This window comes from Lethenteron reissneri, chromosome 37 (assembly GCF_015708825.2).
Source record: "Lethenteron reissneri isolate LAM-NWPU_2019-01 chromosome 37, ASM1570882v1, whole genome shotgun sequence".
NCBI classification, from domain to species: Eukaryota; Metazoa; Chordata; class Hyperoartia; order Petromyzontiformes; family Petromyzontidae; genus Lethenteron; species Lethenteron reissneri.
This window is the reverse complement of record NC_083815.1, coordinates 13,210,702-13,229,781: the sequence shown is the minus strand read 5'-3', so window position 1 is coordinate 13,229,781 and position 19,080 is coordinate 13,210,702. Positions and strand designations below refer to the sequence as shown.

Below are 19,080 nucleotides of genomic sequence, written 5' to 3'. Positions count from 1 at the left end.
ACAACGAGCGGAGCGCCGGGTGGCTAAAGCACAGCAAGTTGGTACAGTAGGGGGCACAGGTGGTGCATCAGCCAGTCATCTCAGTCATCTCAGTCATCTCGGTCAGTAGACCCGTGGCACCTGGGTCTGCCCCGTAACCTCCTGCCAGCGGGCGTTCAACACTTCACGTGGCCTCAAGGTGCACTTGGCCTGGCACAAGCATCGTGGTGACGTCACCGCCACTTAGTGGCGAATGGTTGTTGTTGTTGTGTGTGTCTGTGTGTGGTGTCTGTATGTGTGTAGTTCCAACCTTCGTAGGTACTCATGTGGTGTCTGTCTGTGTGTGGTGTCTGTGTGTGTGTGGTGTCTGTGTGTGTGTCCGGCAAAAACAACCCCCTACCTCCTCGTGGTGCGGGATGGCAACATTGTGGTTGGCCGTGCCATGGAGGGAGGGCCAACTTAAATTGGCCATTCCCCTCATGGCGTCTGTAACCACCACAGTGGCCAAATAGGGGCTCTGGATGGGTGCGAGGGGCTGGTATCCCCTCCACCTTCAATTAATTACCACTAAACTACGAGTAAAATAAATGCACTAAGCTCATGCCGGAGGCCCCGTGTGGACAGGCGTCTATGACGTCTCCTGGCTATACCCCATTTGGCGGAGCGAGGAGACTGAATCCTTACCCTCGGGGCTCCTCGAGAAACAACAAAAAAACACTACGTGTGGCCACGTGGAATGTTCGAACGCTCACTGCGGAGGAGAGGCTACCACTCCTCTGTTGGGAGCTGGACCAGTACCGCCTGGATCTCTGTGGTATTCAGGAGGTCCAGTGGACCGGCTCTGGCTCCTGCCACCATGAGGGGTGGACAGTCCTCCACTTGGGGCAGGAGACTGCCAAACCACAGTGAGTGGCTCTTCTTGTGAACACAAGAATGAAGGGGGTGTGGGAGCATGGCGGCGAGTTGTGGGAAGCTGTAAGCCCCAGGCTACTTTGGACTCGCCTTCCCATCAAACAGAGGTGAGCAGTGGTGGTCATGGTTACTTATGCCCCCACGGAAGACGAACATCCGTTGAGGGATGCAGGCAAGGCCGATGAGTCAGATGCCTTCAATGACCTCCTGTCACAGGTGCTACCTAAAGTGGCCCCTCGGGATAGAGTCATCCTGTTGGGTGACTTCAATGCCCGAGTTGGTCATGATGCTGGCACCTGGTCTGGAGTTATTGGAAGGCATGGGCCAGATCAGCTCAATTACAACCGCAGGAGGCTGCTAGATTTTTGTGCAGCCCATGGGCTTGTAATTACCAACACGCTGTTCTGGCATCGGCGCATCCACACAACATCATGGATGCACGCCAGGTCCAAACAAGAGCATCTAATCGACTACATAGTGATGGAACAGCGGATGCGGGCCCATGTCCTTGACACCAGGACCTACCATGGAGCTGATCTGCCCACTGACCATCGACTTGTCATCTGTAAGATGTGCCTGCCATTCTTCCACTCCGATGGTGGGTGTACACCCAGGACCCCATTCAAATTCATAGTGGCATGGTCTCAGCTAGCTGATGAAAGTTGCAAGCGAGAAGTTCATCATCGCTTGCGGCTGGGGTTGGCATTGTCCCCGACTCCTCCTGATGTCGAGGAGAAATGGGCGAGGTTTAGGACTGTGGCTCATTCAGCTGCAATGGCTGCTTTGGGTACATGGTCCAGATCTCCTCCAGAGACCCTGGCTGACAAAAGAGGTTTTCAGGCTGGCTGAGAAAAAGCGACAGGCCCACTCTCATCAGCTACAGCATCCCACGTCTGAGAATGAGGACGCTTATTGCAGCCTTTGCTCGGAGGTTTGGAGAGCTGTGAGGCACTGCAATGATGGGTGGTGGTCGCGGGTTGCTGAGGAGATGGAGTATGCCTCAATGGCCCGCGATCACAAATCACTCTTTAATTCTATCAAAAAAGTAACCTGCAGCACCACACCTATTACCATCATTAGCGGAAAGAACGGTGATCCAATCTCCGATCCCCAGGAACAGCTTCACAGATTTGCTGAGCATTTCTGTGAGGTCCTGGGGGAGGGGAAATCCCTCAGCCTGGAAAACAACGTGGGACAAAGTGGTGATGACCCTGCTGAGGCTGCAGTGCCTCAAATATTGGAAGAAGAAGTCACCCCCTGTGAGTGGCTGGCTGAGGTGGCATCTGTTGAGGAAGTACTGAAGGCGATCCAGAGTCTAAGACCAGGAAAGGCACCGGGCAGAGATGATCTACCAAGCGAAATGCTGAGGGAGGGTGGCGTTTGTGCACAGACTGCCCTACATTACATCATACCAACAGTCTGGACCACTGGATGGGTTCCGCAAGAATGGAAGGATGCCCTGGTGGTCCCCCTCTTTAAGAATGGGGACCGCACAGACTAACAACTACAGGGGCATCTCACTCCTCAGTGTGTCGGGAAAGGTCCTGGCAAGGATTATTCAACATCGCCTTGCTAGGCACGCTGAGGAGAGGCTTGGAGCCCCAATGCGGTTTCAGAAAATGGCGGTCCTGCACAGATGCCATATTTTCTGTCCGTCTGCTGCAGCAAAGGTGTAGGGAATTCCAACAAGACCTACATCTCTGCTTTATTGACCTGGTCAAGGACTATGATACCATCAGTAGGCCTGAGCTCTGGGTTGTTCTTCATGCTTTCGGAGTCCCTGACCCTCTGTTCATGATCATTAAGGATCATCATGATGGCGAGCGGACCCGGGTAAAACGACGTGGCCGGTAGTCGGTACCATTTCCTGTACACCTTGGGGTGCGACAAGGATGTCCACCTTCAATAGCTGTACCGGAGGAATTTCCATCTGGTACAGATACAATGGGAGGCTGATTGATGCCCGGGTGCGGTCAAGGGATGGCTCCCTATTGCTCAACCATGTTATGTATGCCGATGATCTGGTAATTGCTGCTCACTCAGAGAAGGAGTTGGAGGCGCTGCTGCTGAACCTGGAGCTTGCCACTAAGAGGTGGGGCCATACCATTAGTTCCACCAAAATTAAGCACCTGCCTGGGTATTTTGTACCATTGGACAATCCACCCACACAACTTCCAATTGGTGATAGGGCAGTTGTGGAGAGAGTGGAGAGTTTCCCATACGTTGGCAGTGTGATCATGACCGGCTCCGGTTTAACAGCAGAGGTCTCACTCCGAATCAGTCGAGCGGAATTATATTTTCATCGGTTGCGTAACGCTGTGTGGAAGCTACCTGGTCTCTCGCTCCGCACGAAGCTTCAGGTCTTCTCGGCCACAGTCATCCCCTCCCTTCTCTACGCTTGCAAAACGTGGACCCCCCTAATGGAACAACTTCGCCGGTTAGAAACATTTAGGCTGGCCTGCCTACGATCCATCCTGGGTTGAACCAGGCCAGATTTTGTGAGGAACTCACAAATCCTTGAAAGATCTGGACTAATTCCCATCGGTGAGCTCCTCCGGCAGGCAAGGTTGTGTTGGCTGGGTCATGTCGCCCACATGCCCAGCCACCGCATGCCTAAACAGCTTTTGTTTGGCCAGATCGAGGGGGCAAAACAGGCGTGGCACTGGCTAGAGAAGAGATGGAGTGAAGTGGTACGTGAGGATGTGGAGCTGAGTGGACTTGCCGATGACTGGTACCAGCGGTGTCAAGATCAGCCTCTGTGGAGGAGGCTCGTGAAGGACGCTACTGGGCAGTTGGAGGCAGTCGCCCTCCAAGAACAACGGAGGGCAGAGGAGCAACGCTCACAACAACGAGTGGAGTGACGGGTGGCTAAAGCACAGCAAGTTGGTACAGTAGGGGACACAGGTGGTGCATCAGTCAGTCATCTCAGTCATCTCAGTCAGTCGACCCGTGGCACCTGGGTTTGCCCCATGACCTCCTGCCAGCAGGCGTTCGACACTTCACGTGGCCTCAAGGTGCACATAGCCTGGCACAAGCGTCGTGGCGACGTCACTGCCACTTAGTTGCGAATGTCGGTTGTTGTTGTGGTGGCTGTGTGTGTGGTGTCTGTGTGTTGGTGTCTGTCTGTGTGTCCATACTTCATAGGTAATGCTGCTCGCTACGAACTAACAATAGTCTATGACACCACCACTACCACCATGCGGTGGTGGTAGTTGTGGTGGTCTGTCATCGTGTGCTTTACACGCTTTCATTTAACTCACTCTGTCTGTCGTCGTCATTGTTGTATCCTCAAATCTTGTAACTCAATTTTAACCCACTTCCCAATGTGGTATCGACTGCAAACTTGGTATACTTATGCCATACTGATGACAATAATATATTCTATCATAAAAAAAATATATATATTTTTTTAAACATTTTTTAAAATATTTTTTTATATGTTATGTTTCGGCTTGGGTCTGATTGTCCACGGTCAACTGACGTTGGTTGTAATTGGCCACGGTCCCTTACGTTATGGCAAGCTTCGGGGCCACTTCCTAGAGTCGTGGAGTTCTTTCATTACTAGTACATTTCATAAAAGCGTGTTTTTAAAAAAGTGTTTTTAAATATTACTTATTACTATAGTAGTTATTAGTATAGCCAGTGGATACTACTATTGTCAGTAGTTACAACTATAGAGGTGGTGCATGCTACGACAGAGTCCGTAGATACTACTGCAGTCAGTAGATACTACGATAGAGCCAGTGGATACTATCGTAGAGTTAGTAATGAATACTATAGTCAGTGGATACTACTATAGAGTCATTAGTTGCTACTATAGTGTCAGTAGATAGTACTATTCAGTCAGTAGATACTACTGTAGAGTTAGTAGATACTACTACAGTCAATAAATACTGCTAGTCACTATATACTGCTATAGAGTCAGTAGTTACTACTATAGATACGACCGTAGGCTCGGTAGATACTACTGTAGTCAGTAGATAAGATACTGCTACAGTCACTAGACACTACTCAATACTCACTCGATTGTATGCAGGGTGTGTAGTTATAAATGCCTACGGGGGGGTAAAATATATTTTTTTATGCGGGGAAGGTCGACAATTTTCAGAAACCTTTTAGAAAACTATTTAGCCGCCACGTTTTATTACTTTTACATTCAGGGCTTCTTCAAGCATCTTATAATTATATTGCTGGACAAATGGACAGGAAAATGGAACGCCGGGCTTTCACAATAGCTTAGTATTTGTGTATATATGTTATGTTTTTAAGAAAAGTTTTGAAATATATTTTTCCCCCGAGCGACGCCGGGAACTTTGCGCTAGTAGGAAATAAGTGTCTAACATGCTCTTGTAACAGGTAGTGTTGGCCCAAGGTAGATTTCTGTTGTAAATCACAGAGTATTGAAATATTTGCCTGCTTATAGCTAAAAACGTAGCTTGAGTGCAAAACAGCATTACCTGGTAAGACACTTTGGTGATGCTGCTGTCTGAGCTTTTTAATGTGAAGGAAACTGGGCTCCCAACCTAAAGAAAAAATCAGAGGTTTGTAAAGGGTGAAATGATTGTAAAAACTTACATATTATGTAAGTTTACATGTTGAACACGTGAGTACATGAAGGAAAACAATTGTGGGTTTATTTTTGGAATATCAGGCTTGATTGTGCAGGGAGAAGAGTAAATTGCTCACCCTGTAAATTAGTAATGACACATATTGTGAACATAGTGTGAGTCTGTTATGATTCTATCAGGGCAAGTAACTTATGCTCCACCTGGTTATGTGTGATTTGAACACCTACTGCAGAATTCCTTTCTTTAAGGACAAGTCATAAGCAACATTCCATATTCAACACAGAAATAGACACAATCGATGGTGTCAAGTTTCAGGATTCTCACCTTGACATTGGTTTCACTGGCTGTCACGTGCAAAAATGATCCATTTTGAAAACTCACCCATGCTGATATCGAATTACAAACAACGACTTCACCAAATCGTGCCTTGATGTAAACACGTGCACACAAACACAAATCCCCTGTTAGATGCAGCACAATAAATACACCATGAACAGACACATTAGACAACGTCAATTCTAAGCAAAGCCAAAGTCACTTTTACATGAGTGAAAGATTGCCTGTACAATCAGAATCAGAATATGTATTCATACTGTAGGAAACTGATGAGTTTTGAAGCTCTTTTCACAGATGTCCAGTCGGGTAGGTCAGAAAGTTACATCAACAAGAAATATAATAAAGGTTACATGAGTAACTTAGATCAAAGTTAAGCCAGTCACAAAACATATATATGAGCGTGGAAGTACAAACATGGAGTAGTCCCTCCATTAACAATGATATCGGTTAGCGGTTTTTCGGTTCACGTTTCGCCTCCCATAGAACCCTATAGTTGTGAATAAAGTTTAAATTTTTATTAACGGTATGTTTACGTTATGCACGCAGGCGCCAATTTCAGCCAATACGAGCGCTCGTTTAGTGGGCTGAGCATGCCTCAGCCAACCAACGATGCCCATTTATGAGCGTTGACACCTCGGCTGGCTTTGTTTACATTGGTTTCTGTTTTGGCAGTGGAAACGGCTCTCTTGCAGACTCCGTGGTTTTTACTTATTTTTGCAACTTATAAGTGAATTAATAGTGGTTGAAATGGCCCCTAAAATGAATTCGCGAAAGGAAAAAGAGTAGGAAAACAATTAGCCTTATGAACTATGTTTTAAGGTAAAAAATGTCAACTTCTGGTCGTATTGGAACGGATTAATGTTTTAACATGTGTAATAAAAGACTCCGTCAGGCACTACTGGTCTCCGCTTGTCTTTTATTCAAGTTCTTTCTCCGCACCCCGCTGGTCTCCTCCGCGGACCAGCGTCGTCTCGCGCGCGCCCAGCACGTGCTTCCTCCTCAGCTCCTCCACTCGTCCTCACACCCCGCTGGTCCTGACAAGGGACCAGCGTCTCCTCTCGCGTGCCACGCACGCTCCTCTCACGTGCCCCGCACGCTCTCGCGTGCCGCGCACGCTCCTCTCGCGTGCCCCGCACGCTCCTCCGTTAGCTCCTCCGTTAGCTCCTCCGTTAGCTCCTCCTCGCGCGCGCCCCGCACGCGCTCTCCCGTCAGCTCCTTCTCGCGCGCACCCCGCATGTGCTCTCCCGTCAGTCGCTCCGCTCCTCCTCGCTCCGCACACCGCTGGCCGACGATGTGCCGAAGCCGCATCAGCCACGTGGCTGATGGCGCGGCGGCCACCCAACGTGGTTCCGCTTCTTCACTCCAACAACTCCCCCGATCTCTTCCGGGCTCCCCTCTATATTTTCTCTCCCACGTGACCCTGACTCCTCCCCTTCCGGATCATCAGATCCGGCCTTCCCATACTGCCCTGCTGGCTCCACCTCCATTCACCTCGCTTCCCATTGGAGCCGAGGTGAACGGCGGCCCCTCCCACACGCCCCCCATACCGGGCTCCGCCCCCAATACCCCGGGCCGTGTGATTGGCCCAGAGCCCAGCAGCAACCCCATTTACGCTCGCATTACATGACCCCCCCCCCCCCCTGATGAAAAATCCAGCTGTCCCGGCTGCAATAGGATAAATAATGCGAGCGACGGCATCACAATCAGGAATCACCCCAGACACAACGGAAAGTACAACGACAAACACAATTAACGAAAGGGAAGGGATCTGGATCCGGTACGGAACACCGGCCCATCCTCCGTGCAACAAGCAAGAAGAATTAAGGAATGGAAAGCAATGCACAACAATGGTAACCGACACGCAAGAACGGCAGATGCGCATAATCAGGAATGCGGTGTCTAGAGCGTGTCCGTGTTGCTGGTCCATCTGCCTGGCTCAAGTCCAACTTCAGAGAACAACTGGTAGAGCAGGAGTGACGAATAGGCGCTCCACTCCCCCTTCAAGTCCACATCCGGTTAGCACAACCGGTGACACCCAGTGTGGCAGGCGCCGAAGATCTATGACGAGAAGGAGAACCCAACCCCCTGAGGCACAGCACCACGAAACGCACATCCGCATGCCGTACACGACAGCCACCCGGCCCCAGGGTAGTGGAGATGATCGAAATCCGCCCCGCGTAAGCAGAAACCTAATAAATTCCCAAAATCGACGCGATAGATGGGCAATCATCTACATTTTAACTTAAAAAATATTATTTACACATGACAACAACATTTTTCCTGCTCTTGCCCATCAGCAGTCCTCCCTTGAGGACCAGCACAGACATCTCACGTACACACCATCTACCCACTGTCACTCTCAACACAGCCCCCGGCTGCACACCCTCGGGTGGAGAGAGCCACGCTCCCCAGCGGCAAAATTTAATTTGCCTTCGCCCAACCACAGCAACGTCCACTGGCCATCCACTCGGCCAGTGCAATTTCGGGGATGAGACAATGGCACATCGCAATGACTCAGCCACGCTCCATCCCGTACTATCCCATCACCAGTGGACACACTCCAGCATCTTATAGTCTGATGCTTTACAGACAAGGGAAGGTTCATCCCTTGGCAAGGCCAGACCCCATCGACCCCCCACGGGGCAATGTTCCCTAGCCAATATCTTGACGATATGGAGTCACACTCCCCAACATGCATTCTGAACAACTTTGGCTTACAATCACCAATAGACTGAACCCGCTGTCCAGCATGTGTCCTCACTGCCGTCCTAGCAATCACCCCGGACCCGTCGCATTCCGCTAACCTAGGCCATATTCCAATCGCTTGAACCCCCACAATATCCATATCCCCGAATAGGATCTGCAGGACTAGTTCCCCTATACATTCAATAACGTCATAACCCAGAGTGGAACAAGTCCGCTGCCCTTCCCACTGGAGGACCCGCAAGGGGAATCCCCGCCCCATGCTAGCCAGGTCTCCCCGTTCGCTGCAACGTAACAGAACCTCTACAACTGAATTTCGTGAGCCCCCGGCCCACCAGGTTAACAGTCTGCCACCGCACGACGGAACCCCGACTCCCCGAGCCATATGAGCACACGGCCCATTAGTTTGAGACATACCACGGAGTGTCTCGCCTCCGGGCTGTCAGGTCAGCCATCGGCCATAGGCCGATGTGACCACAACTCGTGCATCACCCACTCAACAATGGCAGGCGTATACTGGTGAAATATTTGCCCCAGAATAGAACCCAGCCAGCATCTCAGTCCCAAAATGCTGGTGCAATGACACGCCCCCCCTTAGTCAGACATGGGCCACTATGCTCCTGTTACTCCGATGGGCGCCAACACGCCAGCATTGCGCACAACACGCAATGCACGCACACAAGTTAGAGCGCAACACGAGAGTCAAGGGATGATATCCATAACCGCATCACCGCGGCTCGACGTGTATACTGAAAATGGCGGCGGCACGCGCGAAGTGCCCCACCGAGGTTTTCCCCGCGCGCTCAAAATGGCGGCCCCCTGCGCCGAGCGCATCCCCACAATTTCCCACGTGCGCTCAAAATGGCGGCCCCATGCGCCGAGCGCATCCCCGCGATTTGCCATGCGCGCTCAAAATGGCGGCCCCATGCGCCGAGCGCATCCCCGCGATTTCCCGCGCTAGCCAAAATGGCGGCCCAACGTGCGACCACTTCGGCAGTTTTTCCCGTGTGTGCACCCCAGCTGCCCCTTGCTGGGGGTCACAACACACATCCCCTGTCACGTTTTAACAACCCCCATCGATACGACGCATAGCCACAGCTCGCTGCGCACATCAGTCGTATCGGGGGAATTTTTAACCCATAGTTGACCAAGACACATTGCTCATACACACCAACTCGCAATGCAACCCCTGGCCACACGCAATCAACGGAAAGAGCGACGCCACTTGGCGGAAATTTACGGCCCCACACACCCTTGACAGCAGAGCCACCAACAACGCCCTCATCCCTCAACACTCGCAATTTCCTATGAACACACATGCAATCTCGTGTGCACGAACACCCATACAACCAAAAATTAGGGTCCCCCACGAATTGACCAATTTCCGAACAGGTACGCACAACTAGTAACAATCCCGAACCCAATGGTCAAAACAATGCACCGCACACCGTATCCGTACAGAAAGACAGTCTCTACAGTATGTGCAGTCAGCATATCGCGATTACAAGCAGCAAAGTTACACACAGGTTGTACATTATGCACAATCGCAAGCAGAGCTGCAGGCAGACAACACACCGTTAACCCTGTCGTACCTTGCAGCAAAAAAAATCATCAAAATAACCACGTCGCACACATCAACCCACGGGATGGTAACAGCGCGGGACACTCAACGCAACCGAATTAATAATTAACTTCGCCATCAAGATAACATCCCCATGCCGCAACGCATAAACACTATTTGACACAGAGCAAACACAAGCAGACAGCGAGTCCATCCTCACACACACACACAGCCCGACCCGTGATCCGCACGCTCGAGACATAACAAACAATCGCACCCCAGCACAAGCAAGATGGGTGAGGTGTGTGTTAGGGCCGGGTGCATATCGTCACGACTCGCCCGGGGCTGCAGCGAGCAGAGGACGGCAGGGTGGTGACTTGAGACGCCTCGAAGAACTCGGACGGTGAGCGCGGCGTCCTCTCGCAACTGCTCCGGTGTCTCGCACACAAGCCAGGACGGGGGTGCTCCCACCCCGGCAGCAGCAGCATCGGTGTCCTCTCCTTGTGGCTCCTTCCCGCAAAACAGCTGCTCAGCAGCAGGATGCACACCACGCGGCGCCTCCGAGATGGCAGCGCATGGCCGCCTCTCCGCCGCGATGTTAAAGATGGCGGTGGCCTGCCACGTGGTCGCTGGAGGACGTGCGCCGGCGGCCGTCTCTTCGTCGTCGGAAGACGTAACAAGTGGGTTATGCTTTTTCAAGTTCTCGGCCATCTTCCTCGATGTTATTTTGCCTTGAAAAAGTCCACTTCCTACTCCAGTGTAATAAAAGACTCCGTCAGGCACTGCTGGTCTCCGCTTGTCTTTTATTCAAGTTTTTTCTCCGCACCCCGCTGGTCTCCTCCGCGCACGCGCTTCCTCCTCAGCTCCTCCACTCGTTCTCACACCCCGCTGGTCCTGACAAGGGACCAGCGTCTCCTCTCGCGTGCCACGCACGCTCCTCTCGCGTGCCCCGCACGCTCCTCTCGCGTGCTGCGCACGCTCCTCTCGTGTGCCGCGCATGCTCTTCTCGCGTGCCCTGCACGCTACTCCGTTAGCTCCTCCTTTAGCTCCTCCTCGCGCGTGCCCCGCACGTGCTCTCCCATCAGCTCCTTCTCGCGCACGCCCCGCGCGCGCTCTCCCGTCAGTCGCTCCACTCCTCCCCGCTCCGCACACCGCTGGCCGACGGTGTGCCGAAGCCCCATCAGCCACGTGGCTTATGGCGCGGCGGCCACCCAACGTGGTCCCGCTTCTTCACTCCAACAACTCCCCCAATCTCTTCCGGGCTCCCCTCTATATCCTCTCTCCCACGTGACCCTGACTCCTCCCCTTCCGGATCGTCAGATCCGGCCTTCCCATACTGCCCTGCTGGCTCCACCTCCATTCACCTCGCTTCCCATTGGAGCCGAGGTGAACGGCGGCCCCTCCCAAAAGCCCCCCAAACCGGGCTCCGCCCCCAATACCCCGGGCCGTGTGATTGGCCCAGAGCCCAGCAGCAACCCAATTTACGCTCGCATTACACATGTAATTCCTATATTCGATCTAACGGTTATTTTGGTTAACAACAGTTTTCATAAAACAGATTAAAAAGTTAACCGAGGGACTGCTGTACCTGCAAATTTGTCAAGAGTAAATGCAAGTTTTGGGCAATGCAGCAAAACAACAACAATCTTAAGGCCACACCAAGACAATACAGCCCCTCGATTACATTGCGTTTTAACATTTAACTATTGATACATTGGGATGGTTCATACCTCCACAGTCAGGAAATTTGCTTCTTTGGAAGTTGGCACATCGATGAAAACAATTCCGTTCGTTGGCACTGTGTAATTGGCATCAGTTTGATCCAATATCTGAGATCCATTATTGATCCCAGGGCAACTCATCTGCTCAAGACATGATATGTACTGTTTGACTGACACTGTAAGCTTTGTCTCTCGGTCTTTTGAAGTGAGTGGCAGTCCATCTACCAGATAAAGTCTTATCTGTAAATTATGCAAAAAAAATAATGAGAGCTTGAAATTTCCTTCTTGAAATTACATTTCAATACACCACATTTTTTTTATTATGTCATTAGTATTCTTAGGTTTTTTCGGTATCAAGATACAGCACTCGTTCTGTGACGGTTCCACCTGAAGACGGAAGCTTGTGTTGCCTCCGAAACGTCGTGATTTTTATTTTATTTTTATTTTACTTTTATTAATTTTAATTTTTAACTACGTGACTTTACCGAAAAAACCTAAGAATATGAATCCTTGCAGTCACGAAAGCTTCAAATCTAGAATTATGTCATTAGTGTTTAATTTTAATACAATAATAAGTAACTTTCAATCATGTCAATTTTATTCAGACAAAAATTGAAAAAATTAAATGAATAAGTCATAACCAAAGGTTCTCTGCTCAATAAGCAATTATATTATCACGTATGGTAATGTGTTAATTGCCAAATGTTTATATGTCTGCTAGCCAAGAGAGGGCTGCAGGAGAGAGTTTGTGTAGTTTCGCTACTCCTCCACTCAAGCAGCATAGACTACAGTGGTTTACTATATGGTCCATAGTTTGGGTTACATCACCACAGTTGCAATGTGGCTTGTCTTTTAATTTTAATTCATGAAAAAGATGTGTGCAGCAGCCTGTTGATGTTCTTATGAGGTTGATGGTTACACCAACACACGTTCTCTGGAACTTGGTGATATTCAGCGGGATACCATACGGTGGATCGGAACTTGAGTCAGTGGCGAGGTACTTTGAGAGCTGAGTTTATGGGTAAGTTGTCATTGCAAGAAAACACGGAAACTTCTATTTATAGTTTGTAGTATTGCAATGTGATAGCCAGCATTGCTCATTTGAGCAATGATGGCTGTCTTGAACTAGCGGTGGACATTATACATTCTTGTGACAAGAGCCATTCTACATATTAGATTTCATTATAGCTTCTTAGAGAGGGGTACTTATTTTATTGCCCCCAGAGATTTAATAGATTGAATTGACTCAAAACATAAATGTTAACCTGAAAACTTCCAATTGTGAGTAAAGTTCTTGAAACACATTAACAATAGTTAAAATAATAAAATACTATTCTTGAAAATATACTTACATTACTTTTAAAGTTAATACCAGGAATGAATCTCCAATCCCCATGAAAATAAATTTCAACTCTGTTCTTTGAAAAAATAACCCCGGTGTTTTTTTCCATTCTCATGCCTTTAAGAACAACAACAACAACAAGCAGAATATCAGCACAAATGCGACGTCATCTTAACTGCCAACCTTTATAAAATAACTGAATACCCGTTTAAAATTCAAAACAAAGATATTTAAGTTGTGATATCATTGGAATATATGAGTGGGGTTAAGTAATAAACTATATTTTTCACCTTTGGTGAATGTCAATTCATATATTTAAAGGCTAGAGGCACGTTTTAGTTGATTTGTAAAATTTCAGCTCACCAAATCATACAGCGACACAGATATTAACGCCTGCTTAAAGCTGACAAGAAACACATCTCAAACTAGAAAAATAAATCTGGCATGTGCATTTGGATACATACAGGGGATATTCTGAATCTCCCAATGGGAAAGGGTAAGACACATATACGTGCATAATATGAAGTGGAATTACAGCATTGAGATTTGTCAAGAAGAGCAGGTTGCACCAGGAACATGAAGATGACTGTGCAGATGAAGCAGGGAAGTTGCAGCGAGTCTGTGGTAGCATCAGTGGCAATGGCCGTGGTAATGTCTTGAACTGGATTGAAATACAGTCCTCAAAATATGGTGAGATTAATATGCTTGAATATATTTGAGTGTAAATATCCAGCTGGCAACTTGGTGGACGGAAAATATTCACACGAAATGTTGAGTAGGATTAGAGAACATCGTCAATAACATCATCTTGACTGTTACAAAAAGTAAGTGGGCTTGACCAGAGGAAATGATGACTTCGTCAAGACTAATGGCCAAGGAGGTAATACACCCCAGAGGTTGACCATTTGTTGAAATAGTTTGATGAGATCAGAACATGTGCACGAGCTAGTCGGATTGTTACATTATAGATTCATGGTAGATTGAGACGACTTGATTAGTCATTGATCCAGCATAGATTTGAATGATGGAATAGGGCCCAATTTGTAATAAAAGCCATTGTATGGATAACATCATATTCCTTGTTTTTGTCACTTAAAATTATCCACTATCCATGGATACACCTACACAATTTAGTAAATATCTACAATATTGTCATACTTGAAAATATCTTGACATTACATTGTTTGGTAGCAATTAAACCCTTATATTTACACACTAAGCATTGTCCATTGACACATTAAATGCAGGTTTGACAAACAAACCCTAGGCCATAACCAATGTATACATTATTAATGAAAAATTATTTCTGTGTTGATCAAACTCATATATGCATCCACAATGCAACTAAAATTCACATTTTTTCTGTGCACTTTATAGGTTACTACATCACCTCACTGGTGGATGAATTGTTGAAGAAAATCACAAACAAATTATTTAGCAAATAATCTATATGTGCAATGGGATCACAAATATATGCACCTCCGATTAGCATGGTTGGCTACATACGGCGCGAAAGAAGTTCAACCTACATACCTGTTGCATCATCGGTAATGACGACTGAGATTGTTGAATCATGTATTTCTGAGGTATTGGCAGAAAACAGCTGCATAAGCTCCCTCCGGCGGAAAGTGAAGTATCCATTTCCATCAACCTGAAAAATGTCACATAAAAAATAGCTTAAAGGTATTTTATTTTACCAGTCAATATTACTGAAATGAATGGTGAAATAAGTGCAAATTTTAATGCTTGGTAATAAAGTCATAATCATCATCACCTATCATTTAACCATAATGGTGGTGAGGATACCACTGATGCCTTGGCCATCAATTGTCAAACTTTTGCCAGCCCTTCAAAGTCTTTGTTAGGCATTGTACTGACTTATCAGACTGTGTTATCACATTGTTCATCTGATTGATTATAGGGTCATCCTCATTCATTTTACTTCTCCCATGCTCTGGATAGCCCCTCTTTCAGCATAACATGTCTATTGCAGTTTTCTTTAATCTTATCAACGAATATTTTGTGATAGAACTGATATTTTTGCGCAATATTCTGTGTGGTATTTCTCATAGTCGTCTAAGACTTTTATCTCAAATGCTTATATCTTGTTTTGTCTCTGTATTAAAGTGTCCCTGCTTGGCAGCACTGTAGAAATAACTATCACTCGTAGCAGTCAGTTTTTAGATGTGATTGATATAATTGTATTTTCCATGTACTTTAGAGGTTTACTAGGCTTCTGGTTGCAGCAGCTATTCTGGTTTTAACTTCGTTGTCAGATCTTTCATTGTATGTGATGGTTGTCCCTAAGTATTTTAAATAATTCACTCTTTGTAAGAATGGAGAAGTTTTGCTACCTGGGCAGTGTGCTTATGACTAGCTCTAGTTTGTCAGCGAAGGTCTCCCTCTGAATTAGTCAAGCGGCATATTTTCATCAGCTGCATAACGCTGTGTAGAAGCTACCTGTCATATCACTCCATACTTCGCTCAGAATCGTATTTAACACATTTATTCACTCTCTTCTATATGCTTGTGAAATGTTAACCGATTTCAAGGAACATCTGTGCTGGGTTGAAACATTTATGCTGGCTTGCCTATGATCCATCATCGGTTTAAAAAGACTGGATTGTGTGAGGAGTTAACAAAACCTTTAAACATTTGGAAAGTCCCATCAGTGAGGTCCTCTGACAGGTGAGGCTGCCTTGGCTGGGTCATGTAGCCTGCATGCCGAGTCACTGCATGCCTAAGCAGCTTCTTTTTGGCACATCGCTACTTAGTGGAGAACGGTGGTTGTTGTTGGTGTTAAGTGATGATGTGCATATAGTGGGGAGCAGTAGTGTAGCGGTTAGCGCACTGCGTTACGAACCAGGCCACCCGAGTGCGATACCTGCTCAACACCAGTGACTATTTTCTGAACTGGTCTTGGGCCTCCCCTATGTCGACTCAGCCTCAAATGAGTACCTGGTGTGGTGTCTAAACATCGCCACTGGGGAGACAAAGGCGGTCGGGCGTGATGCTGGCCACCCACCCCCTCGTGTACCATTCCGGCCTTCATAGGTGCTCACTAACAGCACTTGCCCCTACAGTTTGTTAAGATTATACGGGGGGTCTTTGTCTTTTTTGCGCATATAAATGGTAAAACAATTCCAGCATAGGATCGAAAAACAATAGTGTTGCCAATTAATATTCTTAATTTGTCCAAGTTTCACGTTGATTTTGTTTAAACAAGTGTAGTGACGCAGTTCGGAGACTGTAATTGGAGGCATCTTCATTTATTCTTGCACACAATGGGTCTAAACGCACCCTACTTGGGTGCACACTATATATATTGTACATACAACCGTCTATTGTCGGAGGCACTTTCGAGCTAGAACAATTGGCAGGATGTCTAGCTAGCTGCACCCAGTGATGGTGAAGGCGGCGATGATGATGGTGAAGATGGCGGCGATGATGGTGGCGAAACAGCACGGTGAGGTGATCCACTTCCAGCAACAGCCCCGAACTCTCGCTCAGGGCTCCCTCTTATGCTCCCGGCATGGTCTTGCTCCGCCCTGGCCACGCCCCCTTTCTGGAACTTACTATCAGGTTCCCGGGGCTTACAGATGGACCCCTCCATGAACTCTCCCTTAGTTGTCTTCCCCCCATATATACTGTCGTCTGCTGACGTGTATACTGCCGTACACTGCGTTACCACTTTCCATTAGCAGCCAGCGCTATTAGACCAAGATTGCCTCATTTGCATGAGTGGCTTACAGTCATCAAAATGAACACCTTATCCATATACATGTTGGAGCAAAGGAGACCTCAAGAAATACTTTGTGTTTATGTAAAGGTTTAGATTGCAATTATGTTTTTCTTACATTCACATCCTTTGTAATCCATGCATTAGAGTTGTAATATGGACCAATGGTGACAGTTGCTGTGCCTTTGAAGGTCTTGCCCTGGTACCTAAGCATGTTCATAAACACTTTATGTCATTTACAAATTTTTACATAAATATAGGGTATTTAAAAAGATGGACCCAATTTCAAAGCAGTATATTTCCCGATGGCAACATGTTACAATTACACAAAAAGTTACAAACGGTTTAATGAGTTATCAAGTTTTACTAACCATTTTATAAATGCTCTATGTGCCCTCCACCTGTTGTATGGACAACATCGAGACGATAGTTGAATTCGTCCCAAACACCTCTCTTCTCACGTTTTCTGTGCTCTTCCCCTTACATAAACAGCCTGTTACCTCAAATTGTCGGTGCCAACGACGAATGCTCTTTGACATTGGCGGATCAATGCCAAAACGCCGTTGAAACGCACGCTGCACCGCAATTACGGATTCAGTTTTGCTGAACTGTAGAACGCAAAACGACTTGTGTTGCGGGGTCGCCATCTTGCGAATGACTGAGGCTAGGGGCTGATTTTGTGCTAGGAGAGGCATCTAGCGGTAATCATTTGAAACTCTATGCCCCGCCCTTTCAAGTGGTAAGAGATCCATTCATGGGCGGTTTGTGATTGCAGAGATTTAGCGATTCGGGTCCATCTTAATTAAACATGCTGTATTACATTTTCTGAGATCAGATTCTCTTGCATGATATTCAGATTTTTGCATTGTTTAAATGGAGTGTAACAAAGGTTTTAACACACAACTTTCATGAGTTTTTCAAATGAATCTTTCATTTAAGTCTGGTTGGCCAGTCCTGAAGCCAAACGTTAGCTATTCTGCCATATCTAATGTTGGAATCCACTTGGACCTTTCCCACCATCTATGCCATGGGCTCCATGCCAGCCCCATTGTTTATCGATCTGCCATGCTTTGTGCCAGTGTAGGCAGATCTCAATCAGAAGCTTTCTGATGAAAGTCAGGGAGTTGTGCTTCATCTCACCCAGGATTGGAGAAATAGTATCAGTGCTATCTCTTGAGAGCCCTATTTCTCATTTACAGCCCTCATATCAAAGGGCTGTAAATCACATCTCCTTTCAGTCTTTGGAAAAGGTGCCCACATTTGCAGATGTCCCTGTGGACACAATGTGACCCAGCACCTGGCCTACAAACAGGCATCAGTTTGCCAGTAGGGGGCAAATATTTATCATTTGTATAATCCCAATTAATTCATTTGTAGGCAAATGTGGACCATGGTCCCAGCACACAATTGTATGGCCTACTCTTGCAAATTACGTTAGATTATCTTGAACATCCACTGTAAAGCAGACCGCACACATTATTATAAAGCAGATGGTGCGTTATTACACCAACAGTAATAACCAGGGTTAATACTTCCGATTAGGACTGTTGTATATGTACGGTGTGAAAGAAGTTCAAGTTAGAAGTTCAAGGGTGGCTGCTGGATTAGAACAGTAAACCTCTGCACCAAGCAGGAAATTCGCTACTACTAGGCCATTTCACTGCCCTTGCTGTTATTGTGTCACTGTGCCTAGCCTCCAGCATACGAAGTTTGGACACCCTTGTGTCTAGAATTTTTTGTTCAGTAATAAGGGGAAATATAGGGAAATTAAAACCGTTTTTTTGGGATGGGGAGCAATTTCTTAGTCCTGTGAAATATCTCTGTGGTACTGCGAGACTGAGAATTATTGCTCATGCATCAGCCTTGAGAGTTATGTAATATGTGAACTTACCATGCAGATATTACTCCAGAGAGGTCGTCACTTCTACTGAGATCGAAGTAGCGTGGGACGTCAATGAGCACAATATCCACTAAAGATTTCCAGAGAAGAAGCATGTATGTCAGAAATATAGTAAAACACTTTGGAAGACTAAAGTATATACATTGATTCAGTAGGCGTGTTTGTGCTTTAAAGCAGAAATATTTGTATTGCATATGGTATACCAACGCATTAAAGTCCGCAAATATATTAAAATATATGATGCAAGAAACAATATATGCCATTCCAGCAAACTTGATCTCCTGCAGGAAATGCAACATTACACATGATTCCCTTCATA

The 19,080-nt window shown here is 47.0% G+C and overlaps 1 protein-coding gene across 2 annotated transcripts in view; it reads right to left on the bottom strand.

The window, feature by feature from the left end:
• LOC133351427 (CD109 antigen-like) overlaps window positions 1-19,080 on the bottom strand; it is a 93,786-nt gene that overhangs the window by 59,343 nt on the left and 15,363 nt on the right. For both annotated transcript variants that reach the window (XM_061566625.1, XM_061566627.1), the window contains 7 exons: window positions 18,753-18,831; window positions 16,980-17,067; window positions 14,656-14,773; window positions 13,133-13,239; window positions 11,790-12,020; window positions 5,784-5,885; window positions 5,349-5,414 (listed from right to left, as the gene is read on the bottom strand). In XM_061566625.1, coding sequence (XP_061422609.1) covers window positions 5,349-5,414; window positions 5,784-5,885; window positions 11,790-12,020; window positions 13,133-13,239; window positions 14,656-14,773; window positions 16,980-17,067; window positions 18,753-18,831 — 791 coding nt within the window. The remainder of the gene's footprint in view (window positions 1-5,348; window positions 5,415-5,783; window positions 5,886-11,789; window positions 12,021-13,132; window positions 13,240-14,655; window positions 14,774-16,979; window positions 17,068-18,752; window positions 18,832-19,080) is intronic.